Source organism: Pyrgilauda ruficollis, unplaced genomic scaffold, assembly GCF_017590135.1.
Source record: "Pyrgilauda ruficollis isolate IOZ18807 unplaced genomic scaffold, ASM1759013v1 scaffold153, whole genome shotgun sequence".
NCBI classification, from domain to species: Eukaryota; Metazoa; Chordata; class Aves; order Passeriformes; family Passeridae; genus Pyrgilauda; species Pyrgilauda ruficollis.
Genome location: NW_024513988.1, coordinates 819,077 through 844,614, shown reverse-complemented (window position 1 = coordinate 844,614; position 25,538 = coordinate 819,077). Strand labels below are relative to the sequence as shown.

At 37.7% G+C, this 25,538-nt stretch overlaps 1 protein-coding gene across 1 annotated transcript in view; it reads right to left on the bottom strand.

The window, feature by feature from the left end:
• The window catches only part of QSER1 (glutamine and serine rich 1), a 43,417-nt gene that overhangs the window by 4,630 nt on the left and 13,249 nt on the right, over window positions 1-25,538 (bottom strand). The window contains exons 2-12 of the mRNA XM_041461749.1: window positions 22,790-22,899; window positions 21,882-22,046; window positions 14,893-18,591; window positions 11,708-12,003; window positions 10,551-10,667; window positions 9,792-9,925; window positions 8,270-8,481; window positions 6,568-6,705; window positions 5,083-5,180; window positions 1,230-1,382; window positions 50-145 (exon numbers count right to left, since the gene is read on the bottom strand). Coding sequence (XP_041317683.1) covers window positions 50-145; window positions 1,230-1,382; window positions 5,083-5,180; window positions 6,568-6,705; window positions 8,270-8,481; window positions 9,792-9,925; window positions 10,551-10,667; window positions 11,708-12,003; window positions 14,893-18,591; window positions 21,882-22,020 — 5,082 coding nt within the window. The 5' untranslated portion in view covers window positions 22,021-22,046; window positions 22,790-22,899. The remainder of the gene's footprint in view (window positions 1-49; window positions 146-1,229; window positions 1,383-5,082; window positions 5,181-6,567; window positions 6,706-8,269; window positions 8,482-9,791; window positions 9,926-10,550; window positions 10,668-11,707; window positions 12,004-14,892; window positions 18,592-21,881; window positions 22,047-22,789; window positions 22,900-25,538) is intronic.

Genomic DNA, 25,538 nt, shown 5'->3' with positions numbered 1-25,538 from the left:
GCTGCACTCAATTCCCTCAATGAATGCAAAGAGTGAGAGCAATACTTACCTCTTCTTTACATGTTAGATATATGTGATATTTGTAATGATGGAGTGAGTGATACAAAGAATATAACTGTATTTTTTCTGGATCTACTGTAAACTCCTGCAAAAAGAACAATTATTTTAGGAAAATTCATGGTATTTACCAGGAGACATGACAGACATTTTCTTCTGTAAACAATTTCTTTCAGCAATTCAGAAATAGAGTGCTTCATTCAAATCATTATTGTGACATATCTGGCAAACTAGGATTCCATTTATATCACAATTTACTTCTATCTCCACTTCCCATGTTGTTTTATCAAAACCAGGTGTGAGAATGCTTTCAGTCATCCTGAATGCACTGCAAACCCAAAATGGGTAAGACACCCCCTTCTCAAGAAGTACTCCAAGAACTACCAAAGTTTAACCATTACTCTACCAGACTGATGGCTATCATTGCAAAAGACATGGACTTTGTCCTTGAGAGAGCTGATTTGTGCTTACCTAAAAATTAGATTAATTTTGCAAGAAATATGAGTGTGAGCTATATGTACAGGTCACTTGTCAAGCCACTATTTACTGCAGGGAGATGAGGCTAAGCAAGCCAAATCTAGTTAGAGTGCTTGCCAGGAATTCTATAGAAATAAACAATATGTGCTTCTTAAATTTTTTCCATGTTATTTTTTAATTTGTTTTTTTTTTAAAGTTAAGATACACAGCTTCATTCTGCCATTGAAAATGAGGAATGGAACAAGATAGAGCTCAATTTTTAAGAAGTGCTATCTGATCTCAGATTTTACAGTATGAACACTATTTTTATTAAATTTTTCATCTAGAAGCCATTGTATCATTTACTTTGCAGCAAGTGTAAGAAATTGTTATTATGATTATTACATATATTATTATAATATGACTTATTATTATGATCTACAGCAGCAATGGTGAAGGCAAATTGTTGCTGCTCCAGCAACAGCTCAGGAAGGTAACAAACCGTGTTTCACATATGAGTTATAATAATGATTTCATGTACTCCCTTAAATGTTGCTTTTCAACATTCCCTTGTTACAGACAAAGCACCTCTCTCAAAGATTTTATATTTTGATCAACCAACCAAAGCAGCTAACACATGGAGCAGTGTTTTATATAAACATGGTTATCACAGCACAAGTCACATGGTGGCAGCAACAAACCCTGTGAACACTCACCTGTGCTGATTTAGTGGTTGATTTAGAAGCCCTCAGTGTTTTCTTGTTGTAAGCTTTACCATTCATTTTGATCTTAGACACAGATGTCCCTCCACACTTTGTCTTGGAATCCCGAGTGACCACTGTCAGTTCAGGAAAGTTTTCCAAAGCGTTCTTTAACAGAGCATATAAAGACAAAGGATTATGAAAAATTCAAGAATGGCCACATTGATGATAAATTGGCCTTTTTTCTTTGAAAAGATTAGAGTGCAGCCTATTAGGAAAAAAATTATACTTCCACAAAGACCTGAAAAAGTGTCTTTATTAGATTATACAACCAAATCTGGTTTGGAAAGCATGACCACCTGCTCCTGACTACTGTAATTTTTCAAGACCAGCAGATTCTTTCACTCTATGTCAGATTAACATCTGTGATTCTCTCACTAGAAAGAGGGGGGGGGGAAAGCTCCACAGGGCAATTTTAAACTTCTAAATTGCTTTCCATTCCATTTCTACCCAAGAATTTCTAAGGCTAAGTTACTTGAAGATCTCTAAGTAATTCATGCATAGTCAGGCACACAGGGATTAGATGCCTAAATATCTTCATAGGTTTTGTCCCAGATTTTCCAAATTACAAACTAATTGCATATCATCAGATCTATAAGGTAGAAAAGCTTATGCACAGTGAAGAAGAAGGCTGGTTAAAAAAAGTACAAGTTTAAGACATTTTAATTCATGAGAGTGAACTGCATTTCTGCCAGCTTCAATTCTACATTATTTGCATGAGTAAATTTGAATACAATTTTGTTGAACAAACACAGCATTATGTTAGCTGCTGCTTTGAAACAGTCCTGCTATGCTACATAATCTGGTCCTGAAAAATATGTTTCACATTAAATAAACATACATCTTTGTATTACACTCCAGTATGAGGCAGAAAAATACACATATGGAGAAATGAATCAATGCAGCTTGAGGGCCTTACTGGGACTATTGGGTTAAAATATGAATTTGACTCCATTTTTACATTTTCTTTTAACAAACAGTGCCTGACTACAACAATCTCCCCTGCCTGTAACTCATTATCTCTTTATCTATATCAGCCATTTTTAATTTTATTAAGCAACCTCTCAGTAAACAGCTATTAAATCTCCTGCACAGTGGTAGCAGTAACCTTGACCAGCCAATCTGCCCATATCCAGTCTTCTCTGCAATACTTCCAAAGTGGTACAACTTGCACAGGTTTGAATTTTTAGTTTTGCTATTCACTGTGATAGCCTTCCTCAAGGCTCATTTGGAGTATCAAGGGGCTCTGGCCACTTCTGGCCTCCTCTGGAGAATTCCTAAGAACCAGAACAGTTCCATGGCCACCCCACTAACCTACACCAGAGAAATGTGAACTGCAATGAAGAAGTAAATACTAGTGATTACTGCATCTTTGGGAGCATGAGACATATAATTGTTTTCAAATGAAGTTTACACAATTCAGCTCAGATGCTTCACTTACTGATCTTCAACTAAAGCAACGATAATATTTCATAATTTTGTTTGTAACAACTATTACCCAAAGGATGCAATGAATTGTTACAACTACAAAAAATGTTACAGGCAAAACTACCAAATGCTGACTGCTAACTCCAGTGTCTGCTTTGGTTTGTAGTATAGTGCTAACATATTCCATATTTACTGTATCCAGTGGAAAAACAGTATTAAATTCATCCATGCCAATCAATGTAGAACAGTAAAAACATTCAAACTTAATGGTAGCAGTGAATGACAAATGATACTTTTAACCTACTGCTTTCTTCAGTGCCTCATTCAACTCTAATATCTGCTTATTTCATTAAAGGTGGAACAGAAACCTCCTGTATCTTAAAGAGCATCAAACACATTTTTCTAACCAACATAAGCAGTTATGATGACAAGTAGGCATTTCATTTTTGTCCAAGATATTGACCCAAGGATGGCACAAGTTGGCACTGTCACATCTGAAGAAAAACAGAAAAGGTTTTCTATCCTGCAGATGACATCACAAGCAGATCCCTTCCTTACATGCATTAACTCCATTAACATCTTGCAGATGATATGATGGAATACAGTATTAAATTAACTTTAGAGACAGGATACATAATCTGCTACTAAGTGAACACACAGCAAAGCTATTGTATTCACTATGAACTCCAGCTTAATTATATGTTGGTATTACAGAGAATTATTGTAGCTTTTCCCTCTTAAACTGGGAAAAAAATCAAGTGTGACTACCTTTCACTTTTTGTGTACTGTGAATGTAACTGAAATTCTACAAATTTGTATCTTCCCTTAACTGGTCTATCTTCTCTGCACAGACAGGTCAAAAAGAGGTATCTATATTAATAACTATTAGCACTAAATTCTTACCACAGCAGAAAAACAGAAATGAAGGGTTAACACATGCTGCCGCTCTGAGGCTCTGTGCATTTGAAATTACACAGCCCTCCCTGGGCCTTTTTACTGTAAGGAGGGAGCCACAAGCAATTCTGTTCAAGGAGTTACACATTGTTCAGCTGTTGGGAAAACAGCATAACTAACATTTAAAAAGTTCAAGAATTATGTGAATTACAGCTGTTTCTCTGGTTGATGGTGGTCTCCTCCCTGAAACAAAGCCACCTTATGTCCCACAAAATTTACCAGACATGGAAGGAGGGAAAAAGGTTTCATCATGGAAACAAGCAGAACTTTCAAGTCTGTTATTATCTCCCTCCTCACCTAGTTCTCAGATATAAGCTCAACAGTACAAAGACCAGCACTCATTCTCCAAGTGTCTCTGTGCTGTGGGCCAGGGAAAGAGAGGCAAAGAACAAATTTGGTGATAGTGTTCATAGTCAGGCCTGCTTTACTGTTGTTGGCCTCAAAACTGTTACAAGAACAAATCATCAGTCTGATTATAGACACTGACAAAAGGATGTCTTATTCTCAAGCAGCAGGACAAGAGGAAATGGGAGATTTAGAGTGGATATTGCAAAAGATTTCTTTACCAGGAAGGTTATGAAGTATTGGAACAGGCTGCCCAGGGAAATGGTGGAGTCACCATCCCTGGAGGTCCTGAAACACGCGCAGCAGATGTGGTGGCACTTTGGGACAGGGTTTAGTGGTGGACTTGGCAGTGCTGGGTTAACAGTTGGAATCGATCTTTTCTAACCTACATGAGTGGAAATCACCTTCCTGCACTTGCAAGCTCTGCATTGTTGCTTGGAGGGTGGGTGGGAACAGTAGGAAGCACAGTGATTATCCTCCTGTTTACCTTCTCTCTACTGAGATGGTACAGCTTCTCTCTTTCCTGGCCACATCCAGACCTGTTTTTTTATTACCACGTCAAAGCTGCTGTAATGTGGGCTTGTTATCCACACTTTTCTCAACCTTCCATGCTGAAGATACATGAAAGAGCACACAAATGAGTTGTTCTTGCATCTCTCTGTCCTGGCTTTAAACTCCTCTGATCATGTTCTCTACTTCAAAGAGGTTCAGACATCTGCTCCACAGCACAGCTATTTCATGTAAAACTTTATTTTTAGGCAATACACTCACTTAACCAAAAGCTCTAGAAGGACAGGAAACAGATTTTCTTTTGGCAAACTTGAAAAACCTAAAGGAAAAAATGCTTGAGAACAAACCAGAAAGCATGGGGAGTAAAACTAGAACTTCACCTCTGCAGTATAAACTCCTCCATACCAAAATGGTCTCCAAATGCCACATACAAGCACTAAATTTATAGCACCTCTTTCAAATCCACATTAGCTTCTGTTACAAATGGGTTTTAAGCTGTGCCTGCATGGTATGAATTCAGTGATCTACCCAAAACACCACTGTTAAAAGCCTGCAATTTGAAAGAGAGTACCTTGAAAGCGTGATCCAAGCGCAATTTGGACAGCAGCCTTTTCCTATTGTCATTCAGCATACCATCAATCTTTCTCATGTGAGGCAAAAGCAGCTCATCTAAAAACCCACAGCAGTTGATTATTAAGAGATGCACAATAATGAGATTCATATTCATGCTATACTTTAACCCATTAATATACAAAGTGGAAAGCAAAAAATAAAGCAATTGGCACATAATCTAATTTCAAATGTGAGAGAAAAATCTTTTATTTTTCATCAGCCCACTAAGCTGGTGTAGATAGCATGAAGTTTAATTACTCCTTCTCTGAGTTTCCTTTGCTGCAAGGAAAATTTAAGATAGAGCAATACAGAGCATAAATATTAGAGACAATTTTACACCAATTCCTAGAAAATCCTCTTCTGTGCAATACAGCTGGCAGTTTTATGAACACAAGTATATGGTTTTGACATTTGTTATTCCACTTTACAAGAAATGGTCCTGCTGGCATTTATAACAAAAAAAAATTGAGATAAGTGCTTACTTATAAAAGTTATTTGATAAACCACTGTGAATTGCACAATATACGGCTGAACATAGGCATGTGGCCAGGAATGAAAATTTACAGCTCAGTATGGAACATTTTATTTATAAAGTCAATGACTTTGATTTTAGTGGTACTACTGACATAATGCATGGGTCTGAAATCTTGAGATAAGTGTGCACTGATGCACGCTCAAATAAGAGAGGTAGGAGAGGAAAGGCTAGAAAATATTTTTTTTAAAACAGGCAAATAGAATGTAGTACAAAACAACAGCTTGCAAGTAAATAATACATGAAAGGATTTCTCTTTTGGAACCTTTATCTTTGAACGTGAGTGTTTTACTAAATTTTGAGAAATAGGAGTTTTGACTTTACCCTGGAGTCTACTAGGATAAACAAATCCAAATATTTTGTCTTCAAAGAAAAAGTGTGTATTAATATAATTTACTGTGATCAGGATTTCAAGATTTCAGAGTTTAAAAAGCTGTATTTTTAATAGTAGGAGGAATCTACCTACTTATAGTTATATGCCTATTTTTTCATAAGAAAGCAAACAGACTTGAAACTCTAACTTTAAATAAATCTTTGCTAAGGTTTTGTAGGAACAAATAGCTCAATTCTGACATTCACAGCAAAATTCTAATGCAGCAAAGAAGATAAAACTATTTCCAAGTAACTTTGATTGTTCAAAGAGATAATGCAAAAATACTCTGACATTCACAGCAAAATTCTAATGCAGCAAAGAAGATAAAACAATATTTCCAAGTAACTTTGATTGTTGAAAGAGATAATGCAAAAATAAATGTATATACACACACACATATAATATGTGTAGATTCTTCAGATGAGGTTATATAACTTGAATTTTGTTATGTTTGTGGGGTTTTTTTAAAAGAACACTTACTTTACTGATTAATAACCTTGAAATCCAGTAAGAACACACAAATGTTAAACATACTGTACCATTGCTCTTTTCCAAGGCTTGCATTGTGTCTGGATCCAAGGCAATGCTCACAAGCAACTCCATGTAGCTCTTGAAAGTCTCTTTCATAGCTCTTGTATTCAAAAAACGAGTAACAAGTGGAGCTGGAGGTACAACCTCTGAAAAGCCAACAGGATAGAATGATTTTTTCCCTTCAATATCCTAAAAACACTTGTGTTTTTCAAAACTGAAGGTTTCTTTCTTAAAACACAAGTGACCCCTACTGGTACCCCAAGAGATTAAAATTCAGTGCAGTCAATTGCAATAAACTACTTAAATATCAAAAACAGGGTACAAATATGGTACAAATGGTTCAATGTTTTAACTATCAGCATTTAAATTATATTTTAAAGAATTAAAACATTTTCCTATTATTGTAGATGGAAATTCAGAGAAACAGGATAATTAATAACTTCAGTCAAGTGAAGTACCTTAAGTGCCCTAATTTTCACGTCAAGGCAAGTACCTCCCAAAACTGCAAAATTTGAAGTCATCTAACAGGAAAAATAATTTCTGAGTACTAATGTCACTTAGGAGCCTGCATACTTTGAAGTCAATCACACCTCATTTTTAAACTCAAAAAAAAAACCCAAAAAAAAACCCAAAAGGGTAAAACAAATTTTATCAGCGTAGCGATATAGGCATGCTATGCTTACTCTGAGGAAGCTTTTATTTTTTCATAGACAGCAATTTTAACATGCACACAGAGTAGTCATCAGTACTAGGAAGCATTCTGCAGCTTTTTATAGGTGATGACTACCATGTCCATGTCTGACACCAGGGTTTTGCAGTGATTCAGCCAGCAAGGCTGCTAAACTTCCTTAGGGATGACCATAATCACCAAGTTACTTGAGGTCTTAAATATGGACAGTGTTACTTGGGCAAGTTTGCTTGAAAATTATTTCAAAGCTGCTGTTCTCACAGAGGCAGTGTGCCAGTACGCCAGTGATAGTGTATCTGTATTTAAAAGTCACCAGGATGCTTTAGAAATGCAGCAATAACAAAGTATGAGCAATACACAGCTTTGCTTCAAACATCCAGGAAATAGAACCCTGGACTGTAAATCTGCTAGCACAGGTAATCCCTATAAACACTGTAAACTTCAGAAATCCCTTTTTCTTCTGGAGAGCTCCTGCAAACATTGAATCTCAATGTTCTATGAACGTCTTAATAGCAAATCTGCTCAGCAGGCTACATTTGAACAGCTGGCATTCAGACAAGCAATGGAGCAGCCAAAACGTCAACTGCTTTTTCTCCTTGGGTTCTGAAAAAACACCAGAAGCATCTGAACTCTGCCCACATCTGCATGCAGGCAGACACTACAGGAATGTTATTTTAGACATGACATTCAGTTGCAATGGAAAACTAATGAAGAATCTCATTCTTAAATGCATTCAAAACTCAAATTGGCTTCTCCTTCTACAATTGTACCCATCACAGACAGCAAGTGGTAAAAAATGTATTCATGTAGATAAACTACATTTGAAAGAAATTCAATTTGCTTATACACCAACAGCAGCTGAAAAGTTTTAAGAAACTCAATTTGCATGGCACTGTCGAATTTTATATCTTCTTTCTGAGGCTTGTACAGAAAAATATGTAAGACCAAACAAAGTAATTTTATAATACTCTTCTCAGCTAAGGTCAAAAGGGTCTAGGTGCCAGCAATGGTATCTCACTCACCATCTTCTTCACTCTGGGCCTCAGGCGAAGAATCAGACTGGGAAGATGAAAATTCTTCTTTCCACTTTTTCCTTTTCTTTGGTGGTGGTTCAGCCTTTACCTTTGGCTGTTTAGCTTTGGGTTTCACAGAAGAGACTTTTGTTGCTGCTGGTTTTGGTGTTGGTGGATCAGGGGGTTTGATGTTGCTATTACTAGGTTTGCAGTGAATAGTCCTGCAATATTATGAGGAAAATGTTTATGAATATAATTACCATACAAGTTTTGGCAGTAATAAAACAGCTATAATCTTATTTAACCAGAATATACTCCCCACTGATTATACATACTGATTTCACTGTAACTGGTATTAGGTCCTACCCATTTTACATACTACTATATTTTTGAAATAATACTTGACCAAACAACGCCTTTCTCTTCCCACCCCTCAAAACAGGAAACAAACAGGAAAGTTAATATCAGAAATACAAAGTTCTGTACTTTAGGACTAATAATGCAATACAGTTTTGAGAGCATGGCAGGGAATACAATCTTGGGAAGCGTTAGAGTTTTGTCAAGATGGGAAAGCAGTGATATGTACAGCAGAAACATTGCCAGTATCTTCTGGAATACTGAGAATAATTCTAGACATCTGTCAGAAATGGAGATTTCAAACCAAAATGGATGGAGACAACAGACAGTAGAAGGATGAGAGCAATGGAAAGTCTGCCCCAAAGGAGGAAGCTGAAAGACCTCACTTAATGGAGCTCAGTGAAACACTGGACACAGAGGTAGGATCTGACTGATTTCTCCACAAATACAACATGCAGTACAAACAGAAAGAAAAGCCAAAAGCAGTGTTGAGAGAACAGTAGAAGCTTAATGAGCTTATCACAATGTTTTGTTAAAAGAGGGGGCTGCTTCAGAGCACTGCAAGAACAGGTCAGTCCTGGAACAGTCTTCCACAGCCCAAGAAAAAAGGAGCATCAAAATCCCATCAAATTCTTTTAGTAGAACAGGATTATTTAATAAAATTTATTATCTGATGGCACTGCTTTCTTTGAGAGCAAACTAGACTTAAAACTCCAGTGTTTCCCTGAATGAAGAGCACTGTCATGAACACGTGGTTTCAAATTTTCTTTCCAGGATTGTGAAGAAAGCATGGTACTTTCAGTACACCGGGACAGAATGGTCATTAAAGCAACCCAGAAAAAACTCCCTAACTAGCAAAGTCCACAGGATATGAGAAAACAACACACAGAAAATTAAAATCATTACATTAGCAAGCATGTAGGGCAAAGGATGACATAGAAATAGGATGTAGAGACCTAACACCTCCAAAATAACTGATTAGGGGACAGAATAGAGTAGGGAAGACAAGGCAGTGATTTATATTTAATTTCTTAAAGCAAACCAGACAGTTCTCCGTTTCCATATTAAAGCACAGTTAATATACATGAAAGTTATAACTCCTGTTTATTTCAACAGGTGCGTACTTAATATGAAAACAATACGGCAAAATGTAAAACAAATTGAAATAAAGTACCTTGCTGACTGCACAGGCTTGATTCGTGGTTTTTTTGAGCATACTCTGACATATTCCTTTTTGTTTGCATTTTCAACAAACTTCACGTACACTCGTTTGTATTTTGTCTTTGCATCCCCAAAGTACCCAAGATACTAAAAGGAAAAAAAATCAAACCACAAATGTTTATGTTAAGCAAAATTTGTCAGTTTTAACAAGTAAAAATTTCAATACTAAAGAAAAAAAATCAGTTTAAACTCCGCCATGTTTAAATACAACAACAAGCCACTCTACAGCATTTATAATTTAAACAAAATTCTCCATCAGATTTCCTGATAATAATTAAAACTGAAGACAATATGGTAAGGGGAGGTACTCTGGGCTTCTTTCTCCCTTGATTTTATTCTGCACATGTGTTATCCCAAAAGCATTATCTGCCTGGCAAAAGGCTGCCTGTTAAAACTGCATCCTTCCTCTCTGTATCACTCCTATTGCAGAAAGCAGCTGGTTCACCAGCTTTTTTCCACTAATTTTATTCTGGTCAGGAAAACTTGTTCCTTTACAAAAGACATGAAAGTGATATCAAAATGATATCAAAGACCCTGTGCTGGAAAGCAGAAAATCAGTCCACGGATGTCTTTAGGGAGAGAGTTGGAGGGGGTTTTCCCCTCAAGGACGATTGCTAAGAATGTATGCAGAATCACATTCTATTTAGCTTCCTAGCCTTGCATGAAGGAAAGCAGCTCCCAGGAGGCTTCCCAAGGAATTCTGAGGACTCACACTGTTAGTAGCAGCAAACTCTCTGTGTCCGTCACGCACTTCAGGAACAAACTTCTGCAATAAAGCCTTCTGTACTTTCCAGATAGCTGGAGGCTCTTTTCCTGTCTGCAAAGCAACCTGGAAGAACATAAAAATTGCTAAAAGCAGTGCTTATTTTTATTCCAGAAATGTGTTTGTGCATCATGTTTTTTGAGGAAGTTACCCAAGGATAAAATGTAAATAAGTCATTTAAAATTCCAACACCATCGTTATTAAGTCCTGTTTGCATCAAGGCAAGTTTGTAATTATCAGCTTGAATGAGAATTTTCTCCAGATCCTACAAACAAACTACTAACTCAAATAAACCTTTTGGAAAATGTAGTCAAACATTGATTACTTTTTCATGACTCCTGAACTAACAAATTTAAAATTCAAAATATCTCCTAATGTACTTAAATCCATTTTATAAGTGACAAGGGAATATTTCAGACTGATAACACTTGTCTTATGTGACAAAACAGCATAACTTAATTTAAAACGGCAGCTTCAGAGGATGAGCACAGAGACAAGTAATCAAAAATATTAGAAATTTTCTAACACTAAGAATATTGCTGGCTATGATAGCAACAAAAGGAAAGGTTAACATGCAAAAGAATTAAAATGGCGAAGCAACAAAACCAAACCAAACAATCAAAGACAACAAGGAAATTCACATAAACTCATGTGAAGAGTTGTACTGGTTGCTTATGGCAATAATTTCTTGTTGAAATACAAAGCAGAACCTCTTACAAAGAGCCAGAAGCCAATTCCATTCAAGTTCTTTTGCAAAGTTACACTTGAAAGTCTACTCATATCTTAAAAAAAAAGTAGTCAAGAGCCTTTGAAAAAATTTATGCTTTTTAATATTCAAATAGGTAATTCCAAGTTCTAACAGAGGTTACTAGCACACAGATTTACTTTATTATGTATGTAGCATAAAATGGGTCATGGACATTCAAAACATGTCTGTAATCTGCACTAGAAAGACACCTTTAAGGCATTTTGGCAGCAATCAGGGAACATTAGAATAGAAAGAGAAAACTACTCTGCAGCCTTTCCTCTTCTGGTGGTTCCTTGAGGCTAAATTCATATGCAGGGGTTTTGTGCTGTGTTTCCCCCCCAGCAAATATTCAGATTACCTTTAGTGTCTCTATATCTTCAATCTTCACTACAAATTCATCACGTTCTCTGTACATCCCCTCTCCTTCACTGTCCATATTCTCCTCATCAGTACATCCTTCTATTGCAACAGTCTCCTGCATTTTTGCCAATTGTTCTGAAGTCACAGCATCCTGTTGAGCTACTTTTAAGGGGTCAGCTGGATTCATTTTCTCCTGCACATTGCCTACAGGAGCAGTTGTCTGTGGAGATTCCTGCTTTACCACAGCACTGGTGGTGGTGGCAGCAGCAGTAACAGCTGTCACTTTTTCAGTTTCTGAAGGAAAAAACCCAAATTTCAGTTAAATTATCAAGGATTAGCAATGCAATATGGAGCTAGGTTTCTCTTCTTTTCTGTTACAATTTATATTAAAAGCAACTATTCTAGGAAAAACACCTGTTCTAGGAGTTAAATTAGAAGCAGTATTTGACCACAACTAAATCTTAAACAAAACCAGAATACTGTAGCTAATATACCTCTGTTTGTATTAAACTGCTACATCTGTTAGCATCTGGAATTAACAAAACTGAATGCTTTGGAAAACAATTTGATAGTTACAGACATGATCACCAGGTAATACTGCTGTACTTTGTGACAATAAGCAAATACAACAGTAAAGGTTATAACACTGAATCTTGTTATCTGCTGATAAATCTTTTGAAATTGGATTGCAGAAAGAGAAGTACACGTGAAATATGAAAACATTTTCTGTGTGACTTTTGGACATTTATAATTTTTATCTTGTGATAATGTAATGGGAAGTTCCAGATTAAAACTTCAGCAATAGCCTAATGATTTTTAATATTAACAGAGGTGAGCAATGAGAACTGATGATACAAAACAAAGAAGGGAAAAGAACATTCCTTTCCTCCTCTATTCCAAAGAGCCACAGAGAAGTCCCACCTTTCAAAATTATTCTTTCCCACCTGAAAAAAATTAGAATCCTTTTTAGATATTACTTTACAATCTTCTATGCGTATTAGTTTTAACAGTGACTTGCTGATCTAAAAGAAATCAAATTATATTAACTATAACACAATTACTAATATCACTCAGGAAACTTAAACCACTGCACATTTTTGTTATAATCACTGCTAATTGTTCACTTTTTCACTTGAAAAATTATACAAAAGATAATGTAACATATTTTAACAAAAGTGACTCCAAACAAGTGAGTTAAATGTCAAATTAATGTGTCAACACAAAACCCATATACCTAAGTGAAGATTCACTAAATCCATTCAATAAAATTGTTAATTTGGAATGTGAAATGTGTTCTTCCAGATATATCACCTCACATTTTTGCAAATATGTTCTACTTCTTCAGTGAAAGAGAGCTCCAACAGCTTTAATTAGCCACACCATTATTAGTTGCCCAGGTATATTTATGTATTTGTCAGAACAGCAGATAAAGGTACATGTACTACTTAATACTATTAACAAAAGACTATGTTTTAATATTTGTCTGTCTATACTTATTTGCAAAAACAGAAGAGGATATTACTAGAAAACCTGCAAAACACCAGCAAGAAAGGAAGAAAGATGTCATTGTTAAGCATCTTGTACAAACAATCTTGTGTGTCACAAAACAGGAAGGTGAATTCAAGAAATTGGTGACATAAATATTACATCCTTATGGATAACAAAGAAGATACAATAATATCATAAAATAAATCACTGAAAATAAAACACTAATGGAAATGTTCACCCAAAAAAAACCAAAACACACAAACAAAAAAAACCCCATTTGAAATACTTCTTTGGACATTGTACACAGAAACGGCTTACTAAAATTAACAAACTTCAGCAAGAGGCTCATGCCTTGGCACTGTCTAGATTTCAGCTTTCTGGGAAGAAAAATAATCAGTGCTTTCTTGTTTGAAATATATATTCAGCTGAGAGACACAGAAGGAACTTCATCCTCTATAACAACCTTTTTGAAATGCATGCACTTAACATAATTACATAGAAATAGGCACAGAAAAAAAACAGAACAGTAATTAAGATAAAGTATTGTTCAGCATCTCACGTATTCTGCAATAATTTCCCAGTATCTTAGGTGTGATTATTACAATCCAAGTTTAATTTTGCTATGTATTTTTCAGTAAATCATGTCACACCTATAGAAAGAAAAATCTCCTTTTCTCCTTTAATCTAAAAAGGGAAACCATTACTTCATTCTCTCTTGTTAAGAATCAGCTTATGGGTCACAGGTCCTGAATCCTGAGAAGAGTTAAAGAATTGTTTCATTTTCTCCTTGTGATTATTTTGGAAGACAATGGTATTTCTCTGGAATTAGTACAATTATGTGATTGGCTGGATAGTTTCTAATTGCTTACCAGAGGGGGAGAAAAAAAAAATCTTTACTGAAGAGACCTGTCCAGGCAAAAACATTCTCTATGCTGAAAATACTTCAAAACAAAGCACCATCAGTTAAAAGCTCTGAAGATGCATGTACAGCATGGATGTAACACAAGTGAAACTGAAAAGTGTGTGAAAAACTAATTACTACTGTGATCAGTGGTTGCTGCCTGCTCTTCCCTCCCCAAACCAATCCTTCCCAGGTTTTGTTCTTTTTGTTCTATCAACACACATGGAGCTACAACACCCCTGATCAATATGGTTCAAATGACTCCTACCTTGGATCACAAGTTTATAAGAAGTAAATGAGTGCAATTCACAAGAGCAAAAGTTGTTTCACACACATATCCAGTGCAACTCCATTGTCACAGAAAATGTGTGTTTACCTAGCATGAACCTATCACCTGCTGATGGCAATTATTAATAGATTCTCTTGCTAGAATTTGTTTGAAATAGGTTTAGAACCTCTGACATGTTTTGTTGATGTTCCCAGATGAAAATCATATTTAGTGTTTCAAGCCAGAATTGAAGAGAACACACACATTATTCCAACTCCAGGCTAAAATAACTTTTTGACATTAGTCCTATTTAAGTAGCATGAAAAAGTTTATTTACATATTTTCTAATTGTGGAAAACACTATTTTAATCCATAGTCAATACACCTTTTGAAGAAAACTCTCAATTGTGGCCAAAACCAAACTAAATCAAAACCTTTACCTGAAGAGAGATAAAATTATTATTTTTTTTGTCCCATCAGCTACAAAAATCTCCTTCAACATATGCACGTGTAGTAACCCTTTTACCTGATTTGATCTTTTTGTCAGATGTTTCATCCAGGGCTGACAGTGCAGTAGAGATGCTCTTTTGAAGATCATGGTTACCACCCACAGAATCATCTTCATCAGAAGAAAATGAAGGCAGCGTTTCTAAATTTTTCTTAAGTTCCTCATCAGCTTTTTTGGTTGGACTTTCTCCACTGACCTCAGCAGCCACAGGTGGTGCTGCTGCTGGCTGAGGCTTTGCAGAGGGCTGCAGGCAAGGGGCACGAACTATTTGTGTGACTGGTCTCCTAGTCCTGTTTGGCATTCGTACAGCTGGAGTGGAAAACTGTTGCCTAGGCCCAGACTTTAGAAAGTCTAAAAAAGATGCAATAAATCCTGTTCTGACTTCAGGCTGTTTTTCTTCAACTTCTTTAATTTTTTGCCTCATTCTTTCCTGATGTTGGTAAGTATCATAACAACCTTCAGAAACAGGAGAAGAGTATGTGAAACATGCATCATTTCCTCTTGAATTTTGACGTTTACACTGTCCACTTCTTTTTACCTGTTTCTGAGTTGCACTGTCATCTTCTGCAGCATTTTTGTTTTGGCTTTTTCCTTTGCTTTTTTTCTTCTGAAGGCTCCCTTGAGTTAAATCCTGGCATTCTTCTTCAGTTCTATTAATGGCTCCATCTGCACTCTGGGGCACAGACAGCGGCTGCAACGGCACCTTTGACTGGTTACCTGCTACTGTGCCATCATCACCGCCCACATTAAAATCATTCTCTGAAGCAGCACTTTCCTCACTTAGGCTCCTACCACTTGAAACAAACTCTGTCTCCCTTGCATTCAGTGCACCATCAACAGAAGCATCATTATCTTCTTCAGACTCGTGACTGATGCTAGATTGTTTCTTCACTCGAACAGCCTCCTGCTCCTCCTGACCAGGACCAAGGGTGGGAGAGGTCATTCTTATTGGTACACTCTGATCAGAAGTTTCAAGGTGCTGCTGATCCAGGTTCACAGCTTTTGTCTGTATTGTTGACACTGGGGTAAGATTTAGGGTAATTTGGCCTCCATTCAGTGAAATATTATTTCTGCTTGCTGGCTTTCCAACTACAGTAGGTGAGGCACTGAAAACAGAAGACACGTGTCTGGAATCCAACGTTCGGAACTGCGTTTTAGACTCCTCGCTATTTTCCACAGTTTGGATTTCCTCTTCATTAGAGGCTGATTTGGCAAAGTCAGACGGTGTTACTCCACAGGCTGCTACTGTTGCTGCTAAGATGTCATCCACGTTGGATAATATATTCCTGTCATCGCTGAGAAGCATAGATTCTGGGAAGCATATTGAACTAAGAGAAACAAATTGATTTTTTGCATCATGTTGGTTTGTCTGAGTAAAATGATCTTTTGCGGTCAAATGTTGCTGTAGTGGTTTTGAAGACTCAGAAATGTCCATTTTCATTACTTCTGAATTCTGACTATGAAGCTGCTGCTGAGAATGACGCCCATTACTCTGAACAATGTGACCATCCATCTGAAGGAACGGATGTGCCACCTGCTGAGGACTCTGTATTCTTTGCACTTGCGGTGATGCCTTTGCTTGTCCTAAACCCGACTGCAGGATTGACTGGTGAAGAATCTGCAAGTCACAGGTTGATTCCAGCAGTACCTGTGCACTTGGCAAGCACAGCTGATGACCACGTCTTAAAGCATGAGGCTGCACCTGCGGTGGCGTGCTGATGACTTGGCCCTGCTGCTCTTGAGCTTTACTGTCATGTACCTTATGCATAAGGGAATGCTGCTGGTTTAGTTCCTTAGCACTCACAGTTCCCTGTGCTGTTTGCATTAAATTCGCTGTCTTTTTGATATCATGGCTTAGGCTGCTGATATGGCCAATGTGTTGGGAAAGCTGTTCCACAGAACTGACCATTCTTTCATCTTTTTTTGTTCCTTGAAGAGTGAGTCCAACAACTTGATCTTCAAGACGAGAGTTGCTTCTGATTACGCTTTGAGAGTATCTGTCATTTGCTTTTGAGACCCTGTAGGATGCATCCTGAGCATTGATCTCCTCCTCTGTTAGGCTTTGAGTGGAAGATTCAAGAGTAGCTTGCTGTTGCAATGCCTGCATGTCCTGCATTGATAATTCCTCCTCCTGTTTCGATGAGGCATACAAGTTAGAGTCAGACTTCCTTTTAACATAGGACTTAGTTTCTGAGGAAGGTCTGTTGTTCTGCAGCGTCTGGGAGTGAGCTGGGGATGCAAAAGGAGACTGGACAGATGGCAAAAACTTTTGAGACTGCGGAGAGGAGGATTCTTGTGACTGAGAGTTCTGAGAAGAATGTAAAGAAATATAGCTTTGATTAGGGCTCGAGGCTGGAAGAGTTTGTACCCGAGGAGAGGCATTAAAGGAAAGAGAAGGCGATGTTAATGTTAAAGACTGCCCTGAAGAATAGCTTTCTGAAGGACTAACAGCTGCTAAAACTTGTGATTGAGATGAAAAATTAACTTGGGACTGGGTAACTGGAGATAAACCCTGAGAGTGACTAGAAGAGTAGTTCTGAGCTTGGCTGACTGAAGAAAGTTCCCTCATTTGCCCAGAGTAGTTCTCATTTGGAACTGAGGTCAATACCTGTTCCTCTGAGGAGTAACTTAGAGTCTGACTGTCAGAAGTAATAGCTTGAGATTGCCCAGAAAAAGTCAATGTTTTGTACAGTGAGGGCAGCTTCTCAACCTTACTGGATGAGAAGTCCTGTGAGTGGCTGACAGGTGGCACATTCTGAGCCTGGCATGAAATATAATTTTGGGACTGACTGACCGACAAGAGGCTGGGGAGCTGTGCTGTAGAATAGATCTGTGCTTGGCCCGTAATGACAGAACTCTGGTTTTGTGCAGTTTTGGCATAGCTTTGTGTCTGCACAGTGGGAGCTACACTCTGAGGTTTGGGGGTCTTTGTTGACCTTGGAGGCTGCTTCATGGAACAGTTTTTCACTTTTGCAGTGGAAGCAGAGGGAAAACCGGGCGATGGAATTGCAGATGTGTACGACTGAGCAAGTTCCACTGTGACTTGAGAAGTCTTCTGCTGTGGTCCTCCATTGCTCACCTGAGTAACATCTCCAACCGGACTGCAGGGTAACGCTGAGTGCCTAGATGTATCCTGAAAGTTAACTCCACTTGTACTTGTTAAATAGCTGTGTAAGGAATGCTGTGAAACAGTCAGCTGAGGCTGGACAGACTGAGTACTCGAAGGCCGCTGGTGGTGTTTAATAACACTACATTCTCGCTGAAGTGCTCTGTCCATGGAAGCAGTGGAACCAGTGAAGACAGACGTGCTGTAGGCCTGAGACACCTGCTGGGCTCCTCCAAGGGTCGAAGGCAACAAACTGAACTGAGGCTGCAAGAGATGGGGTGCAGATTCTTGAGCAGAACGATATGTTGATGACTGGGGGGGTACACTGGTACTCAGAACAGAGCTGCCCAGGCGCTCGAATGTCAAAGCGGTTGGAACAGTGCCTTGGGATGTTTTAATCTGCAATAAAGGATCGTGGGCAGTTAAGAGACCGTTGGACGTGGCACTGAAAGTGGCATCTTGAAGAGTAAGAGAAGGGGTAGTAGCAAAGTTTCTGCTGCTGAAGGTGTTGGGATGCTGATACGCTGACAAAGCAGAGGTTGGTGGAAATGTTCCAGAGGTTGGCAAAGCTCCAGTAACAAATAGTTCTGTGGCTGTCGAGGAATGCATACCTGGAAAAACAAAAACAAAACAAGGAGGAAAAAGGAGCATAAGAGAGCTTTAAAAGTAACAACATTGCATTTCTGGAAGTCATTTAACTGCAAGCTCTTAGAGCATTTACAAATATAATGCTCTTTAGAATCACCACACTTAAAAAAGCCCCAAACATACATAGGGAGGCACTTCTTGTGGGTAATTTTCAACATGGAAGTGCAGGGGTTTTTTAGAATGCCAAACTCTATACCTGCAGTGAATTGCTGAGGGAAAACCTCATATCCTTAAGATGCAAATTATATTGATTTAAAAAATTGTACAAGAATAATTCTGCTTGAAACTGAAGACTGTTTATTAGTTTTTATTTCAGCTTAAAAAGAATGTCATAGTAAACTGATCAAAAGCCCTAGCCACCTTTAATAAACACTAAAAAGGCAAAATTACACCTTAGCAGTTGTAATATATACACAAATACATTACAATTGCTTTAAGAAGCAATCCCATCTCCTGGAGTTACCCTCAGCAATAATTTTCTAACTCACTTTATGGGAAGCATTTCAGAGCATACAGTGCAATTCACTTTCTTAAAGGAGGAGTTTGACTTTCAGTACAAGCAGTAAATATAATTTCTATGCTTTCTGAAGTGAAAGTACCAAATATCCTCAGACAGCACTTATTTGCATGGTGCAATATCAACTATCCAAATGAAAAGCATATTTCTTATTTGCATCCAGCCATGGGTATGACACCCTGGCTAAACAAGATTTCTCAACAGAATACACTACTCCAACTGAAACAGGAGTATGAAATTCCCTTGCAAGCTTTGAGGCTTAGAGCAGTGATCCATATCATTCACCCTGTAACCCTGCAATTATTCACCTTGCTTTTCACCCTGTTACTTGCAGACTCTGGTGAAGTTTGTGTACTGTTTCCAAAGTCTACCAAGAAGAGCGAAGAAGACAAGTTTATTCCCAGAGAAGCTTAAAATTCTTGTAAAGGACTGAGTTTCTCCTCTGGGAAATTTACCAGGGTATGCAAATCAAAAAAAAATTAAAATCAGTGGAATGATTTGACCTTTTTAGATTCTTCTTGCACACTTAAAACACTTTTTAGCTTAGCATCATTCAAGAACAAATAAAAACTCAGTAAATAAAGCTTGTTTTGAAACAAATACTTCAGTTAAAAAATATTTCATTTACAATACAGTAAGTCTTCTTAAGCTGATTGCAACTTAATCATACAATTGCTTTTGAAGTTTCAGGTGAAGCTGAGAAATAAACTCTTTGTTTCTCCCTTTCAGTCCAAGACAAACTGATATGAAGAGATGTGATAGTGAAGGAATGCCAAGATATTTTTCCTTAGTCAACAAAAAGGTCTTTCTGAGTGAGAAAGCATAATCAGTGTTTTAATGCATTTTTCTCCCCCTATTCTAAAAAACTGCAACATCATGTACAACTGGGTTCTCTTTTACTGATCCCTAGTGCTAACACAAAGGAAGGGCCATCTGAAGCCTCAAAGAAAAGGAAGAATTTCAACCTGTTTTAACTACAGATGTTCATTTCTCATCTAACCTGTATTTTACCTTTCTCTTCCATAAATCAAAACCCTTCCAAATACACCTGTAACTTCTTAAACCAGACAAGAGCCTGTCACAGGAGCAGTACTATGGCAGAACTGCTGGGCTTTATATTCTAATATTTGCTCAGGAGCAGAAAAAAGGCATGGCAAAGGTACTAAGTTGCATGCACAGACACACCCTCACTCCCCGAACAAATCAGAACCCTGATAACACAGATTAAAGGAACACTTGGAAGGACTAATATAACAATGTTCTTTTTTTCCCCCAAAATCAGCAGTGCAGGGTTTGCAGAAAACCCCAAAGTAAGAAACCCTTCTGAAAAAAGGGTTCAGCTTGCAGAGTGAAGAGCTCTTGCTTTCCCTCATCAAAGAAGTCTGCAGAAGACAAAGCTCTCAAAAGACACTTGGAAAGATCGAGGGTTACAGAAAAGCAGCAAAAGTATTAAAGGACAATAGAAAGCTCAGAGATATGGCAATATTGAAAAATGGGCTTGCCGATGAGTTCTTAGCAATGAGTACTGAGAAGTCGCCCAGACATTGGTACCAACATCAAACTCAACCCACAGCGTGTCTCCCCATTCTTCACAATTCACTGTTAGGCAGGCTGCAATGGAGAAAATGCTAGGACAAAGAGAAAAAAAGATTTCTTCCCAGATGACATTCTGATGTGAGGATGGGTCATCGTAACTCTAAACTCATAATTGATTGATATTGTTTGCCAGATTACCAGCATGCATCTTCATCTGTGCTCCCACATATCTGCTTTTGTCAATGGTGAGTTAAAAGCCACAGTCTCTAGTCTCAACTTTTTGAGCAGCTCTTCACAGAATGCAGCTGCACATTACCCTTAACAGAACAAGTGCAAACTGTCAACAAAAGGACTGCTCCACTCTGGCTACATTGTGCCTCCTCCCCAAATCAGAACAGCAATCATACAGCTGCACTGAGACACAGATCAGCCTGCTGATACAGAGGAAAACCATCCTACCAAAGGAAAACAGCCACTCAAACATTTTCTGCCAGATCAGTGAATAGATCCAATTCACTGCACAGCTGCACAATCACTCCATAAGATGAACCAGAACTTGAAGCTACCCACAGATGCAGTAGCAACACTTATCTTGGTGTGACTGTCTACAGCAAGCTCAAAATCTGCAGTTTCCTGCTCTGCACAGAAGGCTTGACAGATGGGGGAGGTTTGTGGAAGGCAGTCAGTCTGCCAAAAGAGATGGCACGTTCGTTCAGTTGTAAATTAGATCCCTTATTTCTATGTGACATGCACCTCAGACCTTATTTTTGAGAACCCCTTGCTCATTACTTCTGCATAACAAAGGGGCCAAAGCTACCCATAACTTTTGGTACTAATACCACAGAAGAACTATCATAGGGAACAGTTTGAGAGTGAAAGATTTGCCAGGAGGTACAGATAGTGTACCTGAAAATGCTTATAGTGCTAGTGAGACTAATTGCAAACAAAGCTGAGAAAATAAATTGGACTTGTCAGACAAAATAATACCCTATACACCTAAATTTCTTCTAAACAACAAGAACTCCTGCTCATATAAATCTCATGCCAACATAATTTCATTTATTTTAATATTTTTAAATATTGAGATGTAAAAGAGGTAGAAAACATGCAGCCTTTTCACTTAGTCAGAATATTTGTTTCAAATCCTCCCAAACATTCAATATAACAATGAAAAAATTTATTTAAAGAGAAAATGCTCACCTGTCTGCCAGGAAGGAGCCCTGAATTGTGGTAAAAGGGTAGATCCTGAAGAGACTGCTTGAGCAGTACGAGACTCAATAGCTGAGAGAAAATTCATAACTGAAGAAGTTTCCTTAGTGTTACCTCCAGCACTGTGCATACTGGTATCAAATATTCCTGAAAGACCTAGATGATAGTGGAGGGAAATGAAACAAAACAGATTATTCAGATGAACTTCAAAGAAGCAAAATCAAATAACAAAGATATATGTTCATAAATCACTAAAAACCCTCACCTTATGAAACATTAGCAATGTAAAGTACATGGATTTTCCTGTGTATTACTGTTATGCAGTGTTATGACTGTAAACTGAAACGTCAGTATACATTTTAAAACCTATTATTAAATCTATGTCAAATATGATGCTTCTAACAGTACTTAGGTACACCAGTAAAATGTTCCCTTTATCTGAAGGTTCACTGTTCTATTTTCACCTGGTTAAACATTCAGAATTCCTCCTGAAACATGTCAAATTTTTCTATATCCAGTTTCTCCCTTTTGGACAGCTTATGGAAGTTTGGACACATCTATAGGACTGGCACATGAAAAGGGGTTTTGGTTGCATTCCCTGTTTCAACAAACACCTTCATGTGTTTCCTACTGCTCCAGCTCACATCAGTTCTGCTGTTTGCCTGCATAACCTGCCTTCATATTTTCCTTTCTAATTACAACATTTTGATAAAAAGCTAACAACTGTTAACCACCTGCTACACACACAGATGTTTTAATACCAGTTGCCACCACTTACATGACAAATTCCCTTTGATTATAAAATTCATTAATTCAATCTAAATGACATAACAGTTGGTTTATTTTTTCTTTTTCCTCTGTAGCAATTTAAGCAGTATTCTCATGATATGGACAGTTACCAGCAGGATGTTGTGTAGTTGAGTATCCAGGAAGCTGATGAGAAGCTGTGTATGTCTGTCTGTGAAGGTCTGTTTCTGAATGTGATGAATGTCCTCCTCCATAGCTTAAACTAAGGAAGAAATTAAGCATTATTAACAAAATGTACACCTATAGAAACAAAAAACAATTATGAAGTTTCAATCACAAGCCAAAAAGTTACAGAAATTCAGGGAAGCAAACGCCCAAGATCAGGCAGATCTCTCTGCTAGAATATCACAAAAAATGTTATGCAGATAAAAAAATGTACTATTGAAACATAAAAAGCCAAAGGATTTAGAGTGGGAAAAACCTTACAAAAATCAAAGCTGCCTACAGAAAAGTTTATAAAGGACTAGATCAGAAAGACAGAGTTCAACTGTAAGAAACACTCACTGGGCACTTTTTGTAATGATTTACTGATAGCAAGTCTGCAAAGCAGATAACTATGAATACATGCCCACTTGAACATTTCCATTTTTAATTCCATTAAAACTTGCAGCCTCATTTAATTAAAAGGCCGAAATGACTAGGAAGCTGTAGAAACAGTAGTTTTTAAAAAGGTTTTGGTGCTTTTGGTACAATTTAATAAAATTGACAGTGAAAGCACTACCAAGTGACAAATCCATCTTCAGACCTCCTAGCATGAAATGCAAGTTAATGATTCACAGCTTTTATTTAACATTTTTAAGTGAGTCACCTAAATTAACATGATGTTTCAATCAGACTTAATGGAAGCACACATAAAATATACATTGTCTGGGTCTGTGCAAAACCAATAACACACAAAAGAAAGAAATGCAATCTAAACACCAAGCAAACTTAGGAACTTGCCAAAAGCCCAAATGATTTACAGTTTAAAAAGCAGAAAACAGAAGGGGAAGCAAAACAAAATTCCCAAACTTTCAAGCTTCCCCAGACTCAGCTCTGCGTACTACCTGCCAAATGGAAGAAAATTAAGGCCAGCATGACCAAGTAACCATTTACCTGCTTCTTTTCTTGCTTTTGGACACTAAGTTTATAGGTAGCTGCTACTTACTCTGGTGCACATGTGAGACTGCTTCAATTTCAAAATTCAAGTGTAAACAAATGCCATAACAACCCAAACAAGGACACCCACAGCCCTCCCTGCTGCCTGCTCTAAGGGAGACTTCCCTTATCTTTCATCCCTGGGGATGAGGGGCAGGCACTCTGCATCAGGAAAAATTAAACTCTCTGTGCCAGGAATCATGACATCATGGGAAACTTTTATAGAATACACCAAATAATATAAAAACTGGCAACATTGCTGGCTTTGCTTCATTTTCATTAAGAGACAGATGAGCCTCTTAGAGCACTGTGACCTGCACACATCATGGACCAGCAAGAGCCTGCCTGTGCAGGACTTTCCTGCCTGAGATGCACTATCAGGGGATGTATTTTCCACTTCAGCAATGCTCTATAGTCAGCATGCCAGGCTACAGCACAGGCCTAAAGAATGAACCAAAATCCTTTGAAAAAACAAAGAACCTCAGCTACTGCTTTTCTCAGTTGTGCTCATTGTCTAGCACTTTAACACCTTTCACAGCAGTAATTGCAATTTAGGGAATTGCCAAACCTAAATTCAGAGTCAGCAGATCCCTGTGCTCATGCTGTAGAGGACAGATCTTTCTGCAGTTCAACACTATGCATCAGCAACTGATTTCTATTATATGCTGACTGAAATCTAACTATTTGCATCACTGCTATGGACAACTGGCAGACATGATTGCATGCCACTGTAGATTATTTTTTTATTTACAGCATTAAACAATTTCTATTATTTCCAGACCACCCAAAAATTGCAACAGTGTTCTGCACATAAACCATTATGCAAGTAATAAAGCCAACTGAAGTGCAAGTATTTTCACAAGAAAAATTTTAAAGTTAAGGTGGTCTAGGGTTTTTGAACAAACTTGATAGCTGCGAAAAAAGCCCCCAAAACATAGAACTTCAGGGACATGAAGCTTTCTTCAGGTCTTTTTAAGAAATAAAAAAGCACTACATGAAAAAATAAGCTTCTAAACTGAAGCATGGCAGATTGCTCACAAGAATTATCTTAACTCACAAAGATGCTGAGCTTGTGGAAACTTTCCTGCAACAGCAATAGGTTGTTTTTAGGTTTTCTTGCAAGTTTACTTAAAGCTTTTACCTATATAAAAGTATGTGGTGCTGACCTCTCTCTCACATGTTTTAAAGGCAAACTCTAAAGCCTACAGCAGCACAGCTTCCCTTTCCCATTCTGTATTTTCAGGTGAGAGGCGCTCTGGTGGTCTTCCAGGCAACTGGGGCTACACTTGGCAGCAAAATTCTTTCAGATGAGGCAAGACCCCAGAACCAGTTCAGTGTATCAAGCAACATCACCTCATTCCTCCTCTATAATTGTAAAAGCAAAAGGTCATCAGGAAAAAGTAGATTAACTTTAATTAACCACCTGAAAATTAAAAAATTTGTTGTGAGTTTTTGTTTGTTTGGGTTTTTGTTGTTTATTTTAAAATTCTATTTACTCTGCTTGTTCAAGACTGTGATTAATTTCTCCCCTCCTCACTTCTGTACAATAAATACCTTTTTTTGCAAAGGACAGGTACAGTACAAATACCATAAGACAAGCCTGGAGACCAGAGGCAGAATCCTCTGGAAGATAAAAGTAACTTGTAAAACAAACTTGGACAAAGACTTTGTAACAAGGAGGCTGCTAGAATTAGCACTGGGATA